Source organism: Lipophrys pholis, assembly GCF_963383615.2.
Source record: "Lipophrys pholis genome assembly, chromosome: 3".
In the NCBI taxonomy this organism is placed as follows: domain Eukaryota; kingdom Metazoa; phylum Chordata; class Actinopteri; order Blenniiformes; family Blenniidae; genus Lipophrys; species Lipophrys pholis.
This window is the reverse complement of record NC_137627.1, coordinates 15,098,212-15,121,886: the sequence shown is the minus strand read 5'-3', so window position 1 is coordinate 15,121,886 and position 23,675 is coordinate 15,098,212. Positions and strand designations below refer to the sequence as shown.

At 42.0% G+C, this 23,675-nt stretch overlaps 2 protein-coding genes across 4 annotated transcripts in view; both read right to left on the bottom strand.

Annotated features, from left to right (window-relative positions):
• Window positions 1–9,591: 9,591 nt before the first annotated feature.
• rhoub (ras homolog family member Ub) lies at window positions 9,592–17,570 on the bottom strand. The gene is made up of 3 exons (XM_080460613.1): window positions 16,591–17,570; window positions 14,298–14,356; window positions 9,592–11,888 (listed from the first exon to the last, which is right to left on the bottom strand). The coding sequence occupies exons 1-3, from the start codon at window positions 16,805–16,807 to the stop codon at window positions 11,433–11,435; spliced, it is 732 nt and encodes a 243-aa protein (XP_080316739.1). The 5' UTR covers window positions 16,808–17,570; the 3' UTR covers window positions 9,592–11,432.
• Window positions 17,571–18,716: 1,146 nt separating this feature from the next.
• Window positions 18,717–23,675, bottom strand: part of rtn2a (reticulon 2a) — a 61,141-nt gene continuing 56,182 nt past the window's right edge. For all 3 annotated transcript variants that reach the window (XM_080459273.1, XM_080459272.1, XM_080459271.1), the window contains exons 7-10: window positions 22,234–22,303; window positions 22,086–22,132; window positions 21,930–21,988; window positions 18,717–20,389 (exon numbers count right to left, since the gene is read on the bottom strand). In XM_080459273.1, coding sequence (XP_080315399.1) covers window positions 20,314–20,389; window positions 21,930–21,988; window positions 22,086–22,132; window positions 22,234–22,303 — 252 coding nt within the window. In that variant the 3' untranslated portion in view covers window positions 18,717–20,313. The remainder of the gene's footprint in view (window positions 20,390–21,929; window positions 21,989–22,085; window positions 22,133–22,233; window positions 22,304–23,675) is intronic.

Here is a 23,675-nt window from a genome sequence, read left to right as displayed (position 1 = left end):
AGAAAAAGGGAATGATTGTGGGAGTGGAAGAACACAAAGGAAAGACAAGAGAAAGCCTGCCAAGATTGAGGAGGAGGGGGGAAAAAAGGACGTGAAGGACGCAAATCAAAGAACCTGCAACAAAATGTCCAAGGAAAACAAAGCAGCAGAGAACTAAGTTCTTGAAACGTACAAGTTGAATCCTGTTGTTTTCCAGTGAGCTGTAAAATTGTTCCGCTCTGCTCGTACAGAGAAGTGGAGCGCCTCTGCAGGTGTTATCTCAGCAACTGATAAAGAGCTTTAGGCACAGCGTGGCGTGAGGCAAGAAGCCTGGACACATAAAGAGACAGAGCAACACAGGGAGAGGGACATGCTTACATAACTGGCCTGGTTACTGCCAACAGCTGGATTGGTCTGGGCTTGCTTTGCTAAAGCTGCTGTGGGTCCAGATCCAGATTTCATGAGTCCATATCAGTAAGTACATGAGAGCATAGAGCGGAACAGAGCGTCCCTGGACTCAAGTGGTTCTGTTTCCTGTCAAGATGTGTCTCTTCAGACTGAACATGAGAGCACATGTGTTCATCAAGTGCCAAGAGCTGAGAAAGCGGCCACAGCCACTTTAATAAGCTTCATTTCAAACACATTCCAACCAATGATGATGCAATGTAGCTCGTCCCAGCTTCGACGCCTGACTGCTCCCGAACAAGTTTCAGCATGACATTAATTGTATATCTTTGATCTACCATTCAGGTAAACAAATTTGAATACGAGCCAAAAGGGAATTAATTCCTAATAGTGTTTCTCCAAAGGTAAATTTACAAGTGAGTACCTTCAAACTAAACAAGCAAAGGACATTAGTCGATTTGATTTTTTTCTTCTTCATCTATTTAGTTATCTTCTAAACCTCTTTATCATGACTGGCGTCACAGGGGGCAGGCACCAAGCTCAACTGATGACAAGAGGGAAGATATGAGCTGGGAAGCTCCAAGGGGTGTGTGTGTGTGTGTGTGTGTGTGTGTGTGTGTGTGTGTGTGTGTGTGTGTGTGTGTGTGTGTGTGTGTGTGTGTGTGTGTGTGTGTGTGTGTGTGTGTGTGTGTGTGTGTGTGTGTGTTTGTGTGTGTGTGTGTGGGGGGGGTTATACAGATCACCTCATAAGAAAGTGAAACTAAATACTGGTGGACTCAACCAAGGTATATTAAAAAAAAGCACATGCATGTCTTCCTATTGTGCCACAGACATGAAGAACATGCATTCTCCACAGAGAAAGGTCCAGTCATGGAAAACTCTGACATTTTGCACGTTACGCTGCCTAAACCCGTGTGACACCCTGGGAATATCACAAATGACGATGTTTTTTTCCACATTATCCTTCTTCTTTGTTAAGGCCGGAGGCGTCAGCTGTGTCAGGGTTGAAAAAAATGAATGCATGTCATCCTTAATGCACTCACTCTGATTCAATTAAATTATTTCCGATTTAATTTAATTCAGTTTAGCTCTATAGTGTCAATTATCCACTACTTAAGCTAAAAAACAGTGGAGAGAAATCCCAGCTATCCCATATGAATGAGCATAAATGGCAGTGGAGTGAATAAAACGTCTCCTTAACCCTCCAGCAGATCCACATTAAGTGGTTTTCTGATTCCCCTGGCTGGTGTTACAAACTAGTAAAAGCACAACAAACCAGTTGACATCATGCAGAACCCTAAGCGAAACACTGCAGACTTGATGGTGGAAACATTGCACATGAACATGCAGCTACACAGTGAGACACTACTCACGACTTAATTCTAAAAGTTACCAAACTCACAAAACCTTTAAAATGTTATTAACCTAACAATATTCTGATCAAACTCTGAGGATCCATTTTATCATGTATCTTTACATAACAAACTGTTGGCTTCAAGCTCAAAGGGTATTAAGTGTCCTCACAACTTTTCGTGAAAATTCACATCAGGCAATAATGATGCCACTGCCACTAGACTGACTGAAAAATGGTTCAAATAAGGGAACTATTATAGTCTGAGCAAAATTGGAATCTGACAGAGGGACGTTATATCAAAGACAGATGTTTTGCTGACCCATGTATTGATCCAACCTCCTCCCACTTCTGCTCTCAGTCACATGATTTCATTCTTTTTTTTCTTTAACTCATGGTTAAACGTTTAAAAACTTTGATTCACTGAAACTCATCTGTTGTTGCTGTTTTATTATGATTATAATAATTTTTTTTAGCTTTTCTCTTCTGACCAAACGCTCAGTTAAAGTTCTGCATATGCGGAACAAAACCATCTCTGTTTACCCAGCAACAAGAGACACTTTGGTCGAGTGGAGGCTGGTCCAGGCACTAATGAATCACAGGGACGGGTAAATTATCAGCTTCCACCTGTTATCAGTCAGCACTAAACCAATGGACCGACTCCTTTGGAGTTTGTTTACTTTCAGGAATAAAATTGCACGTTTGCTGATAAACTTGAGTCTGCACGGATGTTTGGAAATGCTCCGTGATCAATAGTCACCAGTCATTTGCTATCTGAAGTGTCATTTTCCTGTTTAAATCAGTCAAACCGAAGGTTGTTGGGCCCTCAGTTCAAACAGCAGTAAATCACAATACAACATGGCAAAACAGAGCAATATTGTGTGTCTCTACATGTGGACATGCAAACTCACGCACACGCCCTGCACCCTTATCTGCCCCATGTGCGAGATCAAAGCACCACATGCTGCGAGCAATCAAACAGGGAATGAGGGAACGCCTGCAGAATAAACTGATAAGTGATAGAGGCAGCAGACAGGGATGGAAAGCATGGGACTGAGTTAACAAAAGCCAAGAAGGGAGAGCGAGAGAGCGAGCAGTGAGAAGAGCATTCACATATGTCCTGGAGTAAATGAGGTCACTACACTCGTGAGCCATTTTTGCATTGAACGATCTACGTATGTCTCAGGAGGCCAATCTGATAGCATGAGCCAAGCCTGCTGTATCTGTTCAGCCAATCACCATCTCTGTTGGTGACATCAGCTGTTCAGATGGATTGAAACCTGGGAATATGATTAACTCGGGAAAGAAAGAATCACTTTTAAAGAATGGTTCCTCTTGAAAACGAAAACCTTATTGAATTAGATCCCAGTCTTTACTCCCGTGCTCTACTTTCATCCGCCCTATCACTTTCTATGTGAAGGAAGAACAACTCTTCATGCCCCAGATACAATTTGGCACCGAGCACCGAAACCAAGTACAGTTCAGGCAACATGAGACAGCAAACAGCAGATGTTCTCCTTATTGAGAAGCACACAGCATCTGCCGAGTGTCTAAATGTAAGAATACAAATTCGTACATTTTTACCCCTGATCGCTCAGGACAGCGTGTCAAGTTCTGACATAATTCAAGTTAATCATTAACTGCTGCCTTTGATGGGGAGACGTTTCTATTGGGCAGCAGATCTGCAGATAGGGACACTTCTGTCATTTCACTCTATCTGAAACGTCCTATCTTACAGCTGTGTACTTAGCCATAAACCAATGGAAAATTACTCAACCTTCCTCAGTGTTTACCTCTTAACATTCAATATATTGAAATACCACATGTGACAAGGGCACAGAAGTAGGTGAGCGTTAGTGAATGAAGCAACAACCTGTGCAAACTAATGCATTTATGACTACTGAAATCACTGCAACAACATACTTTTAAACCGGGCGTCATATCTTCATGTTAGATTTTAGAGTGTTGTGGACAATATGGGTGGACAATACTGCATCTATTTCGTGCAGAATTTCTCCAAACTCAGCTGTAAATACCACTCACCCAACTCTAAAGCACGCACACCAGGATGTTGAAAACTTTGACCCAACTACAATAAATGAAGTCAATCTTATTCATGATCATAGATGCTTCTGATTCAACATATTTGCCTACATATACGATACGTGACACATTTGGTAAAACATTTGACAACAAATATGATTTTGGATTTGGCACAGCAACAATTGACCTGACCTCAATGACTTTGTATATAAACTTAGAAAGGCTACTGTTCCCCTTAATTGTCTCACAATAAGCTGTTGGTTTTAGGATTTAATTCTGCCATTGTCATCATAGCCACAGATTGTTTACCTGGAGCCAATTAAACCAAATATGACTGGTCAGTAATACTAACAGAATCCAAAACATTTCTAACCCTCAAATCTTGGATCTTTGCCTTTAGCTCCTTACACGCAGAGAATTAGTTTACTCAAGAGCACAAATGTTTGTTTCATATTCGTAAAGAGAGTTTTACAAAAGTATTGGATCTCTTGAGTAAGAGCTTTATGGTCTGAGTGTAAAATTAACTCTGGAGCTAAAATCCAACCTAATCCAACTGTTGCTCACAATTTCAATTCTATGATATTTGCGTGTATAAACTAAAATGACAAATGCAAAAACATGACGACTAACAGATGAGCATGAAATAATCAGAGAAAATAACAAGTAGCAGCCAAGACAGAGAAACGAGTTCGAGTAACTGCTGTATCTCTTTCTCACATACAATAAATAGCTTAGAAGATATGCTGGGCCAAAATGTCTCATAGATTACAACTTCTTCTACTGTTCTCTTCAAGACGTGAAACATCTACAGCGTGTAGCTTTACATGTATACAGCACAAATGTGCAAGAGCACAGACATGTGTCCTCAGATGGTTAGCCGCAGAGAAAGACACATGTTGTACAGACCACAGGACAGATGTTGTGGAGGCAGTGATGGGCCTCTTTATAGCAAAACACAGAGCGGTTCAAAGAGGCCCCGCTGACCTCGGGACTGAGCCACTCAATTAGCTTCCCATAATGAGACTGCACAGTGGGGGGGGTGTTTATATAAGCTTATTAAAATATAATCCCACTTGCAAGGCCATACTGTAACATGCCAGACAGGCTTCTCAGGCATCCAAGGAGCGAGTCAATAGGACTTATATTTCAGATCTTCAATATTTAGATAGATATTCAATATTGAACTTGTGTAAATATGTAAGTATTTATACCTTATTGACACATTCAAGATCTATTCCTCCGGTGATGTTTACATTAGACATTTTGTATCAGATCCCACATACTTTCTCATTGGACGCAGATATTAGATATCCCACATGCAATACATTCCCTGAGGTCAACAACTTTCTCAATCAGTCTCATCCTCCTGGGCACGGGCCAAGAAGTTGAAGGCTGGAGGCGTGAGCTATGAAAAAGAATCTTCAACTTTTGCTGGCTATTAAAACTCTGAATAGATAAGTTCCAGATCAGACAAGTGAGAAGAAACCTCGACGTTGACGTGGTGACGTTGCCACTTTCATCATTGAAAGTGTATGTTATGACACACAAACATGTGAAAAACCATTTGATAATATGTGTTAATCTGAACGTGGTGATCTTTGCTGGAGTCTGACAGACTCATTTGTTCTATTTCTTCCAATACAAAATGTACCAATGATAATTGTGGTGTCACTGGGCGTGTTGGTTTTATAATGAAGAGTGGTTAGATGGATTCCTGGCACAATCACGTCCTGTTGAAGCAACAAGAATCCTAATGTGTGATTCACCCACAAAAATCTTGAACTTGTGTGTGTCACCAAATATGTCTTTATTGGGGAGATCATAGATTCTTTTTGTTCCACACATGCGTAGCCGCACCCGCACGTGTCTTTCCCCAGCCTGATGTTTTATTTTGAAGCTTTCAAAAAAAACAAAAAAATTATTTTTGTAAGAAAAACATGATAAAAAATAAAAGACGAAGGTCAACGAAAAGCATCTAACTAGCATGATGACAGGTATGTTCTTTACTGCCTCTGGATTCCAGCAGTCATTAACAATAATATCAGACAATATGAAAGACATTACGAAGTCTGACATGCAACCAAAAATGATTTCTAGATGTGAAATAAAGGTTAAGTTGGGGACGCGACGTGGTTCAGGCTTGGTGAGGTGGAGCTCATCCTCCCACCGTTTGGCAACCAGGGGTCTGGTCCATTATAATAAATTAGGAAGAATACAGTGTAAACATCAACCCGTTTTCTTGAATATTCTGCAAGTGATAACGTATTCAGTATTCAGGGGAGCTGCATGTTTCATTTCCCACAAAATAAGATAGATGAATAAATCCTATATATTAAGGTGACGTGATGAATCTGTCAGTGCAGGCCTGTGTAACAAGTTGTTATGTAGCCAAGACTTTGACTTGAAAGCCTCAGTGAAGTTGCATTTCACCGTCTACAGTATAGGCCCGCTATCCCAGATAGTGAGCTCGGCAGGTGTCTGACAGATGCTTGTTCAGAAGTACCCCCGCCAAAGCTCTGCCAACTACCAACACTGAAGAAATTGGTGCCAGTTCACACTTACGAATGAAATTCAGTCACACTTAACTCCTGGTGGATGACGTTTCTATTTTACAACACATGACCTGCTTTGGATTCAATGTACGGCTCATAATCACACACAGACTCTGCACCCAACAGTCACACAGACCTGTGAACATACAAAGTACCTTCTTACAGCAGGGTTACGAGAGCGAGCCTAACGTACTTGGAAAGCAGATTTCTGTCAAGAATAATGAAGTGTACTCGGTTTATGCGTGGGTGTCTTTAATCGGGGCCCCAGACATATTGCATCGCATTACAAGAGCTTGAGCAACAGCTAATCCTAAAGACAATGTACAAAGTGAACCACAGTCCACTGGCTGGATCCCTTCCCAACCCGGAGACCCGATTAACATGGTTAATGTTCCCAGGTAATCTCGCCCTGTGGGCTGAGCCCCAGTCATAATGCGAGCAATTATCTGAGGGGTACCAGAGAAATCCGTCGTCAACTTCAAGACATCAAAACTGATTACGAAGCTGGGCTTTCATGTGGAGTCAGAGTTCAGTTGTTACCTAAAAGATTCTCAAAAGTTACGTAAGAAAGTGGGTTTACAGGACTGAAAGGTTAAATGACCATTTGGAGTTTTTTACAGCTGCGGGAGGCTGCAGCTGACCGGGCAACCCGTTTCACACCTCGACCCCAGAGACCCACAACAGCCTGCACCGTTTCTTTAAAGTGCTGGGGTTCCCTGGCACGAAATGAACTTCCATTGTACAGTGATGACACATCGAACAAATTTCAATAACACTGAGGCTCTTCATTTTTTACTGATTAGACCTCAATGAAAGGGCTTTGCAGCTTTAACATGATGCTGGGTGATCATATAACAAAACGTCCATTAACACACTGGAGGTAAGAGAATGAACCAGGAATGACGAGGTTGTATCTTATTTAATTACACATTCGAATCTTTCAGAATGGAAAGTTTATTGTTTTATTGGCCATTGTAAAGATGGAGGGAACCAATTTCTCCAGGTTGATAGACCACTTCCAGGAAGCAGATTATCCATGTCTTGTGTGAAATTGTAAATAAAAATGCATTTCAATTTTTAAATAAAGAAATTGTAGAAATATATATTTTTTCCAAATCATTTTAATTTGTTTAATTATCTAAAACTCAAACAATATCATCATCCAAGTTTGACTTGCAGAGTTCACTGTTCCCTAAGATATCTTCACACTGAAAGGTTTGATAGAAACTAAGAAGTTGAATTTATTGGCCTAAACATGAGACCTGACAAAGCACAACCCGTCAAAGGTCTTTGAAACGGTGGCTGTCCTCATTGAACCATTGTTTATTCACAGATTTATGACAAACCAATCATGACAAAGCTGCAACCAAGGAAGAGTTTGTACTTTCCAGTCTGGCTTTTGTTTGCTAACTATGTACTATGTGTTTAATAAATCACTTAATTATATTAATCTGATTATTTACTTTTCTTTTCAAGTACATGAAAACCAGATCTCCTACTATTAAGCTGTTTTACAGCTACTCGGGGGGGGGGGGGGGGGGGGGGGGGGGGGGTCTCATTTATCACAGATTATAATAAACCTGGCATCCCATGAGTTTTCTTTTCATATAAAATTGAACTACTATAATACATTGAGGTGAGTGACGTATCCAAATTCAAACCCTTCCAAACGTAACCCTAATTTGATTTGACTTTCCTGACTTATTTGGACCTGATTACCTTTTTTTACTTATATGCTAAATGGCCAAGGAATGAAATTGAAAATCAACCAGCACTTTACATTCGACCAAACCAGGAGAGCATGAACACACACTTAAACAACACACTTGCATCTCTACATTCACAGAGAAAATCTGGTTCAATCAAGGAGAAAATCTTGTAAATGGGAACACGGTCAAACGAACTAAAAGGCCTGACACGAGTCGGACGGCAGCTTAGGATTTTCCACCACAGACAGTAACCTATACTTTCAGCAGACAGGTAGATATTACAGCCAATCAGAGAAGCCACAATGCCAAATCACAGGACGTTTCATCAGATCGCCGCCTCTCTGAGACACAACGATAAAGCTCCTGCTGTGCTAAAATATCGGTGGAAAGTGGAGCCATCCTGACTATCATAATTAGACCACTCAGCAGCGCTCCTGCCTGGGTTTCACCCACTCCGAGGCCGGACAGCATACACATATGCAGCCTGCCAGACAACACAAACTCCTTTTTAGCCGTCTACCCTCTCATTAGCCCGCTTCTGAACCAGCGCAAGATACAGAGCGAACTGTCATTCTCTGCCCATTGTTGTATCCTGTGGCACAGACGCAGCCATGAATAGGAGGAAAGACATATTTCAGCAATTATAATCATCTGATTCCACATAGTTAGAAGTCTCGGTGCCTCCAAAGACTTGGAGGTTAAAATCTTTGAAGTTACATTTAACTGTTGAGAAACTTTTATGGGGTGTTTAGTTTTTGTTTGTTCTTCCAGAAAAATGTGTAATGTATGAGTGTATTCACCCCGACATTAAAAAGAATGGTGCATTTTGTATGTTTTCTGTGCCCAAGTAACTTAAATATTATAACTTAGACCTCGATTACTTTTTATCACCGGGAGGAGATGAAATTATTCCTCTCTTAATAGACAACTGCGACATGACCAGCAAGTTGGACAAAAAAAAAAAGAAAAAAGTCTTTTAAAAACTGAGTAAAGCAGCACTATCAGAAAAACTCTTTAGAAACTATTAATTAAGCTTTATCAAGTCTCAGCAAGTAGTACAGCCCACGAAAACATCCTCCCTTGTGCCTTCATCACAGCTCACACCATTATCAGTGACTTTAAGTGACATCCAAACAATAAAACTACCCAACATGCTTTGAATTGAAACATATGGCGCATCGGGTTAAACACTGACCGTGAGAATGGAGGATTAGAGTCTCCGTTCCAGTCGTGGCAGAAGGTACATTCACTGAAAACTAAGCAAGTATATGGTACAAGTTGGATTAAGTTGTTGTGGTAATCCCTGTGAAAGGGATTACCACTTTTTATCACTTTTTCCACATTTTGTGGCTCTGATATGAAATTGAACTGCATGAGGTTAAGGCAAGCTTCCCACTTTTGTTTTTGCCTTTTTAAACACCTTTTTGCGCGAAAACACCTTTTCATTTGTAATCATTGACCTAAAAAACACTTTCCTAATCTCTGTAGACTGTAAAGATAACATATCTTCCACGAAGAAAAAAATAAATAAAAAAACCCCAGTAAAAGCAGGTTAAATATTTCACATTTTATTTTGTTCCACTCGTAAAGACCAACAAACTCCTCACACCTCAGGATCAGACACCAACCGAGACGCTCACACTGTTAAGTACCATTCAGAGTTGGCCAACGCACCCGGTGACTTACACGTGTTCACACAGACTTATGGTGACGACATTACAAACATCATATATGAATAGTATGTAACATACATAATGACACATCTGTATTGTTCCTGATCTGTTATTGGCCCAGAATGAACGAGATAAATAGACAACGCTGAACAAAGGCTTCTGAAAAATAAGAAGCAAACACAGAATCAGTCTCTTTGGTGGTTTCACCTCGATTACTGTAAAATGTACGGGAAGGAGAAGGCTCAGTACTCTGACCAAGATGGACGACTATCTGTTTAAGGCCCCTGACCACTGAGACCATGAAAGACCCTGTGATTGCCTCAACCAGCCGTGTAGAACAGCCCCCACCGATGACTTTAGCTGCTCTGGCAAACCAGTTTTTTGTTGTTGTTTTTTTTTCACGGAGAAATAAAGTTTCACTTCACAACTGGTCCAAAGGCCATTGTATGACCAGACTGGAGTGACATGTTTCATAAGTGCAATGTACAGTGGCACCACCTATGTTTCTACTGCACCGCCTGTACAAACTGTTGGCAGATGAAGTTTTTCAGCCAAAACAAAGGACTGAACATTCCAAAACATTACAGAAACGGGCGGCAGATAGGCGTTTTGAAGATAAAGCTGGTTGGACAATCAACATCTGTTTGAATTTGATTTGTTCTAATGACATTTCATGGCTTCAGACTACAATGCGCTGGAATAAGTGTGACAACTGCTTACAAATGTGGTGCAAGCAAACATGTTTCATAGTACGACACCTTACTCCTCGCCTGACGACATTACTGATTTCATTAAAAGATAATCTGCTCATGTACATTTAATTGTAATCAAAAATATAACGTTTCAAAGAATACAGATTATATTTGGCTCTCGCTCCTTTATTTCTATTTGGAGTCCTCCCAAAATACAAATCTCTGAAAACTTGGCAGTGAAAGCAAACACCGGAGGTTTACTCCCACTGTCCCCGGTCCGCAACAGCAGGGGCCTTCTAATTTTCAGAAGTGTCTTTTATGAGTTTAATTGACATGTGCAAATCTATTTTTGACAACCTCAGAACCTGTGAAGCTGGTGTCCTTCCTGAGGGGAGGGGCTCACGACCAGTTTGGATTAAAGAATTACTGTGTCTATGCAATGAGGTTTTAACATGAGCAGTTTGCACCGAGTTCTTCCTTTTAGATCAGTGAAAAGCCAAAACAAATCGTGGGTCATTAGATTACAGTGTAGAACACATAAAATATTTTGCTACGGTACTTTTCTAAAGAAGGGGACCCAATCTGACGCACTAGGAGGACTATACTTTCAGTATGAAACCACCCAAGACATTTCACATTTCCTTTGGACAGGTCCAGTATGATTTACAGTCCATGTGCCTAAATATTATATTTTTGGTTTAATGCTGGTCACAGTCATATTTAGCAGTTCAAACTGGCTCTGATGAGCAGACAGTGGTTACAGCCTCATGAGTCTCTTAGGCTTCCATGACAAAAAAAAAAAAAAAAGAAGCTTTTTCTGGTGGCACTGAAGCCCCCAAACATTAGATGGCTCCTGCAGACAAACTCCACTGAACCATTGATATACTGAATCAAAGTCATTCAGATTAGCTCACGGTGGTTCGTCCATGTGACGGTAAAGAGAAGTCCTTACATTCCACTCAGTCCCTCCAACACAAGTCAGCAGTTTCAGTTTGGCCTCGGTCGCACAGAGAGTATCTCCTCTTCTCCTACTGGACGCACACATATTTCTTCCACCAGGACTTGGACAGCATCTTCATCTTGTCGGCTGTGCTGCGGACCTTCCTCTCCCGCCGCACTCTCCTGTCGAACTGCCGCAGCCCCACGGAGATGGCCGCGTCGAACACCTCCTTCAGGTTCTTTTGCGTCAGCGCGGAGCACTCCACGTACGTCACGGCGCCGATCTTTTCCGCCAGCGCCCTGGCATCCTCCTCCGCCACCGGCCTCTCCCTCCGCCTCGCCAGCTCGATCAGCACTTTGACGTCCTGCCGCAGGTCGCACTGCGTGCCCACCAGGAGAACGGGCGTGAGCGGGCAGCGCCGGCGGATTTCGGGCACCCACTTCTCCCAGACGTTCTGAAAGGAGGCGGGGCTGACCACGCTGAAGCAGAGCAGCAGTGCGTCGGTTCGACTGTAGCAGAAGTGTCGCAGTTTGTCAAATTCATCCTGGCGGAGAAACGGAGAAAAGACAGACGACAGTGTCTCAATATGCTTCAGTGGAGCATCTCCAAACATACATTTTGTCTCACAAACGTCTGATATGCAAATCTAATAGTTCAACCTCAGCACTGTGTGGTCAAAAGCTGGAAGAACACACAACATAGGAAAGTTCCCATGAATCTAAGCAGTGATATAATCAGTGTGTTAACCATCTCATGAGGGAGTGAACGATGTGATGTCTCAACGTTTTCGCTTCGTTCGTGATGAATCACTCCCTGACCACAGATACACCGATGCACTTTGAGGAGTAAAACATGGCAGGAAAGGGAGTTGTGCCAATAAGCGTTCTGTGGGACTAACCGTCTAAAGAGTGTTTATATTGCACTAATATATAACCCAGGTAAGCCCTGCCCACTCATTTATATCATCTGCAGTAAATCCCTTAAATTAACACTTTGGAGCCACCTTACAAGGACCTCCCACATCCTTGAGTACACAGATTAATGTCAGTGGAAACTTGACATGAACCTCTCCCGTCTTCTGGATTCACGCTGCTTCGCTCCAGCGCGCACCTCCGTAATCCTTCTTTAATCAAACAATAAACTCGACCTGATCTTAAAATCACAGCTGATATCTGGATAATCATCCTGCATTTCTTGAGTTAACGTGGTCCTTCGAAGGCCTGGAAACGCCGCTGGAGCTCGCCAACTTTGTGTTTCACTTTATAGGAGCTCTGTCACCTGCTGACGTAGTTCCATCCGCAGAATATACAGACACGTCCACATTACCGAGTGAGCAGCAACTTTGTTTATCAGCACCGACGCCAGCTGTTATCATCTTTTTCCAGGCGGTGTGAGTCTGTTTGTCCCAGCACTCTTTTTCTACCTCTCTCTGCCTCTCATCTCTACGTTTTTTTGGCACACCCCAATCTGCTCCTGGCAAATCTTTTCCCTCCTATAAAATTGCACCGGTACAGTAAGTGTTTGTCGACTTCTATCGACCCGTATTTGCCCAAGCTTGTCTGTGTGTGTGTGTGTGTGTGTGTGTGTGTGTGTGTGTGTGTGTGTGTGTGTGTGTGTGTGTGTGTGTGTGTGTGTGTGTGTGTGTGTGTGTGTGTGTGTAGCTTGCCACACGCAGCAAGGTTTTACACGTATTAGGGGTTTGTTCAAATGCCTCATTCCACTTTACGGCCAAGCGGTCTTTGATTCGACATGGAACTGGCAGTCCCCTCGCGGCGTTTGTGAATGTCAAATATGCTGCTCCCAGGGCTGGGTGCTGCTGAGTCGGATTATGAAACAAACCACCCATGCCCCACAGAAACAAAAACACTGTTTCTCAACCAGCGCCTCCAAGATTACCCTACCAACATAATAATGAGTCAATAAATCTGCCTGGCAGGCTCTGTGTGTTTTCAGTCTCCTCAACACATGAACAAAAAAAAAGGATGCAACTATCAAAGGTATTTACAAACTAGGACTACCTGGTGCTTTTGTTTAGTTTTTTTTTAACCTGGAAATACAACAAAAAAAAGGAGATCATGAAAATAAGTTTGAGGTCATTGTGACCAGCCGGTGACGGATACACATTTGTTTTTAAAAGTGGAAATAAACTTTGTATATTGTTCAGATGTTATGATTTCTTAATGTTTTAATTTTCACTTTGCAAAAAAAGTGCAAATGACTTTATTTTTTATTACCAGCAATAATAACTGGTTGATTTCCACTTAGTTCCATGGTCCTCAGCTTCAGTCACACAAAACAAGAACAGTTCTGTTTTAGCATCATTTGTCGAGTAGTTTAAGCTTTATTTCCATTTTTGGAGTGAAAAACATGTAGAAATATCCTAAAAGAAAAATCAAAGGCATGATGAGTTTAATCCTACATTTCCTCCTTAAATTAATTTGAGGTTTAAGATTTAAGAAAGTGATCTTAGCTCACAGTGAGTCTGATCTCTTTAGTTGACGTTCTTTACGACTAATCAGCAGGTACATGGCATGGCCAATCACAAAAGCTCTGCCTTATTGTGAAATTATAATAAAAAGCCCCGGAATACGTTCAAAAATGTTTTACCATTTCTTTTTCCTATGAATACCTGAAATAAGGTCTTTGTTTAATTGAAAAATGTTAACTAAAGAGGTTTCCTCAGACATGACATCAGACAATAACTAGTTCACCTTTACAAATTCATATTTCGAGTCACTCTTAGGGCCGTGAACATCCCCTCAGGCTTTTCCTTAGAAAACGGTGTCATTTCATCATAGACATGAGAAAGTTGTGTGAGCTGTGTGGAGTTTCAGTGTTCTCCAATTCCATTGTCGCCATGCATGAAACTAGATGTCTGTGAATTGCACAGGTGGAGAGGTATGCGGGCATCGAGTGATGATGTAATCTGTGCTTGTGTGGCGGCAACACTCACCTGTCCTGCAGTGTCGCACAGCTGCAGCCTCACGGGACTTCCATCCACCTGAACCACAGCTGCAGGACACAGAAACAGACACAAACTAAGTCACAGCCGTCAGTCAGCACGAGTTTAAGGGCTGTAAATGAGCCTCCACCTGACACACATGCAGACATCAAACCAACCGGCCGGAATGTTCTGGGGGAATAAACAAAAGCTCGCCAGTTGAGAACACAAAGACGCCCTGCTCTGCCCCGCAGTGCACAGGCGCCCTGCCCCGTCTCGAACCACCCACTCTGCCAGTAACTGTTGAGACCATAACACTTTACTATCGCTCGCAAGCTTTGTTCTCCGCTGTTTTTGGCAGCGTCCACTCGCAGATTGTCTAATAGGAGGAGGGGGTAGCACCCCCCCCCCCCCCCCCCCCCCCCCCCACACACACACACACACACACACAAAAAAAAAAAACCAAAGCAGATTGTGTTTATGTAGTGACTCGTCCAATAGGCCTTCCAGTGAGGGAAAATCGAATGAGTCATCTCACAGCGACTTTCATTACAGGACCATTTATCCTTTTTCAAGAGAGTGAACACATCGAAAATCAGCAGGCACATGGAAGCGTTTACAATAGTGTGTGGTCGTTTATACCACCTGATCAAAGAGTTTGCTGGAAGCATTCATGAAGCCGGCCAGCTATCAGAGCAGTCTGCTCTGACACAGGCGCGGAGAAAGAGCAGAGGAGCATACAGGATGGAAAATGAGAGAGCGCTGCAATTGTGTAATCATTTCTTAATCCCTGACATTTGATACTCCTTTGATTTTCTGCACAAGTGCTCCCCCTTATCGTCCCCTTCTCTCCGCGTCTCTGCCACCTGTGGCGTTGCATAACTGCACCAGAAGTCGAGCTTTCCAGAGGGGACCCTCTGAAAACGGGCACTGAGAGATGACATCACTACCGAGGGCCCCAACTGCACAATCAGTCTCTGTCAGGCCAAGGCGAAAGACAATCTCTGCCTCAGAGCCACTGCAACAGATGTGTCCATTCCAGCATCGAGGCGAGGGCCGGCGGGTCAAGGCCAGCAACAATAGACAGAGTTGTGCAATCCAAAACCCCCGAACCAGAGACGTGGTCTCCACCATGCAGCAGGTTTCAGCCAATCTGAGGGCAATGCACGTTGTCAGTGAGCATTTTTGAAATGAATTTATGTTGGCCAAGGTGTCTGTATACTTATTGAGAGGAAACGATGCGGAGGCTGAACTGTTTTCAATGGAAATAACAAGCTAAGAGTTATTTGGTGTGACAGTTCTTTTACAACCTACTACGATCTTACAATCATCTGACAGTCATGTGCATCGCTGGAAGAAACAAGTGCAAATACACACATTACTGTTTGTGCTTTTATGAATATTATTTTCAAGTAACCTAGTTACTTTTCTACTTCTGAAAGCACACGTTGCTAGTGGGTAGGCCCACAATCTGAATTAATATTTAATCTTTTATTCTAAGATCTTGTCACCACAATGTCAATTTAAAAGAAAACGTGAAAATTCAGCTTTGCAAGTAGACATACAATTATTAATCAGCACCTGCAACTGACAGTGCATATAAACATTGTCCTTATACTTTTACTAGAAAGTCACTGGAAATTAAAATGATAGTATATAAGAACACTAGATTATATTGCTCCCCACATCTCTAGGTCAAAGGTCAGAAATCTAAAGAGCAACAGGTTCTGTGATCATAAAAGTCTACCACTGAGTCAAATGTGTATCCCCTGCTAACATTGTTTAGTTTCTATAACATTTAATTTAATCCACTAATTTTGCAAAAGCAAAGCTTTACAGTGAGTGAGATAGTTTGATAAGTGGATCTGTGCCAAATGGAAAACCTTGCTTCATCATGAGGAGGAGGAGGCTGCGTGTGCATTAACTCCGTTGGAATATAGATAACAGGAAACACAAACACATCTATCACAGGAGTGGAATAATAGCTGGAAAATAGAAACTTTGGGTGTGGTGGGGGAATTTGTCAAGCAACCAGAGTTGAAGAGTTCATAGAGAGAGGGAGAGTGAGTGGCAGGTGAAATGAACACATACAATCCTTCAAGGGAAATGATCGTTAAATTCCAACATCATTTTGATTTCATTCAACTGCAATCATTCAGTCACATGCTGCAGGATCAGTATAGGTGCATCCACTCAGGATTTATTAAATTGAGCAATCGTTAAGGTTGAGAGATAGTTATTCCTGTAGTGTGTACGCATTGTGCGTATATATTTTTTTAGAAGTAAGACATTTTATTTATCTTACCAGAGAAGTCATCAAAAGCAGTGGGGACGTATTTGGTCGGGTAACCATTGGTGGTGTAGCTGACTACCAGGCTGGTCTTGCCCACCGCTCCGTCCCCCAGGAGGACGCACTTGAGCAGCCGCTCCTGCGGCAGCCCCGGCCGGGCGGGTTTGGGGTTGTGCGGCGGCACCGGAGGCGCCATGGTCCTTCCATAATCCATGATGACTGGAGGTGACATTCAATCAGCCAGCAGCACTTCACCGCGGTCTCCTGACGGTTGGTGAAGCACCCACCATGGGGAGGGGGGAGAAAAAAGCTTCCCACCCGTTCTTCAAGTTTGACAGAAAGAACAAGTGCGCTTATGATCGCGAGCTGGCGTCGTGCGTAAAGACGGTCCTCTTGTCCCGCGCGCTGTCAAATCCAGTGTGGCACATCACCACAGCCCGAGAGGCAACAGTTTACCGTTTGAGGGCGGGTCAGAGCCTTTATATGTTCAGGATCATTTGACTAGTCCCACCTCCTTCACCTCGCAGCAGAGCAGCACTGGAAAGATGCAGGTCAGATCGAAGTGGTCAGTCCGGTGCCAAAATCCAGCTGCCCCATAACTCACAGAATGTCACAGGAATCGCAGCTTAAGTTGAATAAAAGTCACCTTCACTTTCACGGTCGTATTTGGTATGGTTAAAATCACACACTCTCATTATGAGCTCCGTGTGTTTGACCAGTGCGGACACGTCTGGACACGTCCCCCTGGTGAGAAGGAGACAGTCCTGATGTCCGTTTCCAAAATGACGCACGTTAAAAGTCCTGAAATTTCAACCCCCCTCTGAAAACCTCAGACCCTCTGACCCGCTGACCTACTTCAGATGTATCCCCAGTGAGCTGAGCCAGGCAGAGTCCACGGATTGTCGCCACTGTGTCGAGTAATGGAAGAAACAAACAAACTGCATTAGAGCTCTGATAGAGGACATTTGTTACATGGATGGATCCTGTTCACTCTCAGTGTGTTCTGTTAAATCCTGTCGTTTTCTTGAATATTTCTTCGGATAAACTGGATTTAAAGAAAAAAAGTAATATCTTGACTTTTGTTGCCACCTTGTGGTAAAAGATCAGCCGTGTCGCTGATTTGCTTCGCATCAAGTAGTAACTTTTGTTAAGTTCACAGACATTGATACCTAGTCTAGTACATGTTGTAAACAAAACATAGAAACAATTTCTCATTCACTTTTTTGATTGTAAAATATCAATTGATTAATTATATTTTCCTCCATGCAAAATTCTTCATTCTAATACACACCCTATGTTCCTTCATCTCCTCGAGCTGAAATCTCTATTCAAGTCGCCCAGTTTACTAAATGACTAAAAATCTATCAAGCTGTTCAATGTTTGAAATTATTTTTGCCTTGAATCTGCTAATTGATTCTACTGCTCCCTTATTTACATATATGCACATTTATTTTACTTTATTTAATCTCCTATAACATTTTTCTGTTATAATCAGATTATCAGTTTTATGTTGCCTTTCATATAATTCAGTGCTGCTCATATTGTCCTGTAACTTCTGTACACTCATCTTTGTTCTTGCTTAATATATATCTAAAAAAAAAAAAAGGTAGAAAAAAAAGAAAGAAGGACTTGTGACCTGTCCTGTATCGACTCCAGTGGACATATTTGAATAAAGCTCTTTAGAAGACTAAAGGGTTATTAGTGTTTTTCTCTTTCACGGGGCTCAGGTGACCATGTTGTCTTTCATACCTGAAGATGGAGACTCATGAGACTAAAGCTTAACATGTCAACGTGTCAAAGTGCCCTTGGGCCTGAAACTCAACAACCAAGAAGCTCCCAACTGTGCGCGAGCACCTGATGTGCAGTGCTTGAGTGGTAAATTACAATGCAAGCTCCATTCACTTTAAAATATTTTGCCTAATAGCTGTTGGAACTCTTAAAGCATAAAGATCCGTTTTCAGTGTGTTTATGTGCAGCCTGCAGCCACCAGAAAATCAAAAGTAGATTCATTTATAATGTCTTCAAAATCAAGCTATTAATTCCAAATTTCATCAGAACTGGCAAGAAAATGGCAAAAAAAATCACAACATTTTAGTTCAAACATTTTCAAAATCGAAAATAAATAAGCACTTTAAGCAGCTGAGTGTCCTGAATAATTTTATTAATCCTAAAAATGACCTACTCACAATTCTGTATATTTTGTCATGGTACATGTGAAGTAGTGTTGCACAGGGATTGTACACATACAAAACTCCATTCTCAGGAAGGCAATGGTCAGGTAGATATGAGAAGTGTCTCGGTGTGGGAGGAGGAGGAGGAGGAGGAAAAGGAGGAAGAGTGGCTGTAAGCACTGAGTCAGATCATGCACGATAACCTGCAGTTAGAAAGGCACCTGCTGTATTTCAACCCCGCATCCCTTCACGTGCTTCCACCTGAAGAATACGTTTTAATTAAGAGCACAGAGAAGATATCTATTTGAAATCTTGCACTTTTTAAAAAAATCGAATCAATAACACCCTCCAGCAACACTTTATCGTTCTTCACATTGTCCATCATGTGATTTTCACTCGATTTGTGACACGCTGCAATTTGAAGAACTGTCTGGGAAAACGTCAACTTTCATCCACACCAAAGTTTGATGGAAAGTATCGACAATTGGTGGAAGCCAGAGGCGTCAAACACAAGACCTGCTGAAAGCTCAGGGGGTTCAATCCAGACTGAGAAAAATATAAACATGACAAATAATTAATTGACCTAAAGTGTGTAAGAGCAGACATGATACAACCATGAGATCTTAAACTCAGCAGCCAATAGCAAGTGATATAATTTTACCCCAAGGAATAAATAAATAAAATCAACCGAGCGTGCACGTGGCCCCTGAATTATGTTTGACGCCCCTGGTTTGATTATTCGTTCAAAGAAGTGCTGTAATGAACGAGTGATAGGAATGAGTGTGAATACCAATGAAGATGAAGAAAATGAGAACGTTTTTGGAAAATAATGAAGAAATGTGACTTTAATTGTTTGTGGATAACATTTTAATTTCAGCAAGCCACGCACACGCGTACACACACACACGCGCACACACACACACACGCACACACATGCACACACGCACACACACACACACGCACACAGTCATGAGAATGAATGCATTTAGAAATGTCCATGTACTTACACATGCATACTTAATTTCTAGTTTTATGCTGCCATGATAAATAATGTCCCCTGTTTTTGTCGTCTCACGTGCGTCACCTTCACAACTGACTTCCCCCTTTATTCTCCGGTGTGCAGCCGTCGTTGTGAGAACTTCCCATTTATGGTCTTAGTACCTCATTTGGACTACAGCTCTACTGAAGACACTTCTTGAGTTTTTTTTTTTTTTAACATATTAAAAACAAGATTTCCAAAGATGGTCACACATTACAAGCTGTGTTGATGAATCTTTGTCTCTGTTGTCGGCAGCAGAGTCTCGGTCAGGATTCAGACACCCTGATTTCACCTTGAAGAAGAATTATCATCCCGAACCCCCCCCCCCCCCAACCAACCCCTGTAATGTTGACACAGAGTGTAAAGTACCGTGCGTGACTCTCGTCGTCATTCATTTTAATAGCCTCCCTTCCCCAAGTCTCTGGAGCTGCTTTATCTGGAGCTCTGAGCACAGACCTCTAAGTAAGACATCTGAGTGACAGTCTGTAACTCTGCCAGTTTCTCTTTTAAATTTTCATCCACGCGGTTTTACTGCATCTTGGGTTTGGCGCCGCCGGGAGTTGGATCGGGTGGAGGGCCGCCACCCTGGGCAAGCCTTCGCAGACTGCGGGAGGAAGACAGTGGAGAGTTAGTGCCGGTGAAAATCAACACCCTCCACACTCATATGTGCACCTGAAGCTGTTCGCACGTACAGTATGTATACGTCACTGTGGACATAATAGTTGACCTACTTTCGCTACTTATGAAACAACCCCGACTGAAGCCAGGAGATATTTACGTTGACTGAGGTGACGCGACTTGAAATAAAAGATCCTATGCAGACAGGAGGAGACTAAAGAAAAGTATGTAGTTACATTTATGGGCATGTCAGGTTAAGTCGAGTAACAAATTCTTTAAACATGATGAAGATGTCCCATGGCTGGTGCGCGGCATCATCTTTTAAAACCCCAGGCAGAATTTAGCCACATTTCAATGAGAGTTTTGCAACATTCACGCAACATAAGCAAAAAAGTACCAATTCAGTGGAATTCTGATTAAAAACTGTTGCAAATTTGCACATTTAGTCACAGTCTGTGTCTCCTACCAGCTGCGACTTGACGCGGCCCAGAGGCCTGAGACTTTAGGATTTGCCTCAACACGGCAGTGTTTCACTCTAACGGCTATCAGAAGTATGAAAACATCAACAGAAATGCTGCAAACAGAATAAACACTTCTGTTCTTCTGAGTCTGTTGGAGAGTTCAAACATTATCCCAGGTTGACATTCAGTCATCCTGTATAAACGGTAAGGTAATATAAACCACCTCACCAGTGAATTTTCAATAGATTTGATAGAAGTTAATTGTCAGTTAGACAAAGTTAGAGTGGATTGTGTTGTGGTTCAGTTAGTTGAGTGGGTTGGTAGTTCAGTCCCCTTCTCATTGTGTCAACGTGTCTGAATATCAATAGGAAAGACTTTGAACCCTTCGTGGCCTCCGTTCTCATGAAGTGAGTGGTCTATTTATTAATTATTATTTAATTCTTGAGATAAACATTAAGAATAACATTTTAAAGAAAAAATTTAAAAGTACCAAAGTTCAGAAACTTGGGAAACATCAGTTTTAGGATTGCTAAAGGTCTGACTATAGCCACTTAAAAGTGTTGATGCACAACATTAAGAGAACTATAAGTCATTTTCTCACAAAAGGTTGGAAATGAGGAACATATTGTTTACATCTAAATAATAAATTATATATTTATCTACATCAGCAGTATCGGCTGTTTAAAGATCATCCAAATTAGATTTTCTGACACAGTCATCACTGTTGTCCTATTATGAACTGATGTGTAATAATTGTATAACCCCGGTTTTCGTCTCATAATCTTTGTTTAGGTGAATGAAGTGCTTTTGTGTCAGGTATTCCTGATTTTCCTGAACTATTCTCTCCATATGGAAGATCATTAACCAAACAAGAACTCTGAAGTACAGTGAGTGACATGGTGTGCTATAAGATCCTCTTCAACTCTGACAAAGCTGCAGCTCCTGTAAACATAGTTCACAGGAAGATGTTTATTTCCCATAAAGTGTTCAGTAAAAGCTATTAAAGTCTCAGCTTGGGAGAAGTCAGCAGTGCTGGTTGCAGCCACACGATGGCGCCATACTCACATGTCCTTGATGTTGTCGATGTGGGCCTGAACTGTTGCCACTAAGCTGTCCACCTGCTCCTGTGACATACCAAAAAAGAAGGGGAACGTAAAACACATGCTTGTGGGTATGAAACAAAAAAACTGTCAATATTCATGCTAAATCCCGAGTCATTACCTGGCGTTGTCTGTAGAAAAGTGGCAAAGAAAAGACGGCAATAACACCTGGGGGGGGGGGGGGGGGGGGGGGGGGGGGGCAGAGAAGACAGAGAAGTGAAGAAGACAGCAAAGCGGCACGTCGTATGTGAACTGGAGACGTTTCTTACTAATGATGAGCAGAGTAAGGCCATTGCACAGGTCTCCCAGGTAGGTCACCAGGTACATCAGAACCAGCAGCTAAAACCAAGAGAAACACCAACATGTAACGTCCATTAGGAGAACCTGCATGAGGACAGTCATCTGGAGACGCCAGTGGATCAATTAGTGGAGCAACTCATGTGGTTTGATCCTCCGTATCGTATGTTAGCATGTTGCAAGACACCGGAGACTCACCCTGGTCTGTGAGCACGCTGCATATCGGCCATGGGAGAATGTGAATGGATGACTGTGACTTGCCATGTAAAAAGCTCGCTGCCGCTGCTAAAATGTGCTGCATGTGTCAAATCTACTTGCACTGATTAGACAGATTTCATCCTTTTACTAATCACATACAGCACTGATGTTCCCTGGTTTGTTATCCACTGCTGCATGTGATTCACTCACAATGTGATGAAATGATCCACACTGACGTCGATTTCTCCTTCATCAAGAGGAGAGGCTGAATGACACGAATCTCCTAATATGGATTGGGGTGTTTCCGCTTATATCTCAGTGCCTCAGTCCCTGTGAATGGGATCCAGTGTTGCCCTGATATGGGACACCCCTGTCTCACATGGAAAGAGACTCCGGCTGATCCCGGGTGTCTCTGTGCACCCCCCCCCCAGAGATGTGTCACATACCGGCCAGGTCAGGGTTGACGCCCGGAGGTGCTACGGTTCACTGACTCACCACTTACTGGAAAGGTGTTAACCGATTTTGTGGATGATCGCTGACATGTCAAATTAATTTTCAGATAAAATGAGGAGTGAGATTTCAGCAAACACAAAATGAAGGATTGTAATTCAGTACCATCAGCGGATTAACTATATTATAACTGTGACAGTTCGTCTGATTCAATGAATATTACATCAGCAGGAACCGCTGTCATGTTTTGTGAATGGCTGCAAGTCGATTAAACTTGAAGTGATTTTGGAGGCAGGTTGGGATAACGATCTATAAAATATGTTATTTGTATCATTGATACTTTAAAGTAAAAAAAACAACCAAACAAAAAAAACAGCATTAACAATGTCACTAAAAACCAGGCTGGACGTTGCCTCATTTTATAAAATTGCACTGAATCTACCTAATAATTTGATTAAATGTGGCTGTGGTTCTGTCTTTAGATGATGATCATTATCATCACGTTATAAAGATATTTTACTGATCGTTTCTACAGACACTGACACAAAAATGACCTGTATGTTTTCAAACATATCCACATTAAACCTGTGCAAAATATATTAACACATATTTAACTATGCACCATTACTACTGTTCAGATCCAGGCAGGGTGCGATCTGGGTAGAAACCAGGCGGGGCAGATGTTTTTAGTATATTTTCTGTAATTGCTTTGATAAGCATACAAAATAATGAAAAGAGTTTTTAGCATTTTGTATTTTTAACTTAA

Coding starts and splice junctions, on each gene's coding strand:
- rhoub (XM_080460613.1), bottom strand. CDS start 16,807: ATGTCACCTCCAGTCATCATGGATTATGGAAGGACCATGGCGCCTCCG. Junction 14,357..16,590: donor TGCTTTTGATGACTTCTCTG/GTAAGATAAATA, acceptor TGTGTCCTGCAG/CTGTGGTTCAGGTGGATGGA. Junction 11,889..14,297: donor TGTGCGACACTGCAGGACAG/GTGAGTGTTGCC, acceptor TTTCTCCGCCAG/GATGAATTTGACAAACTGCG.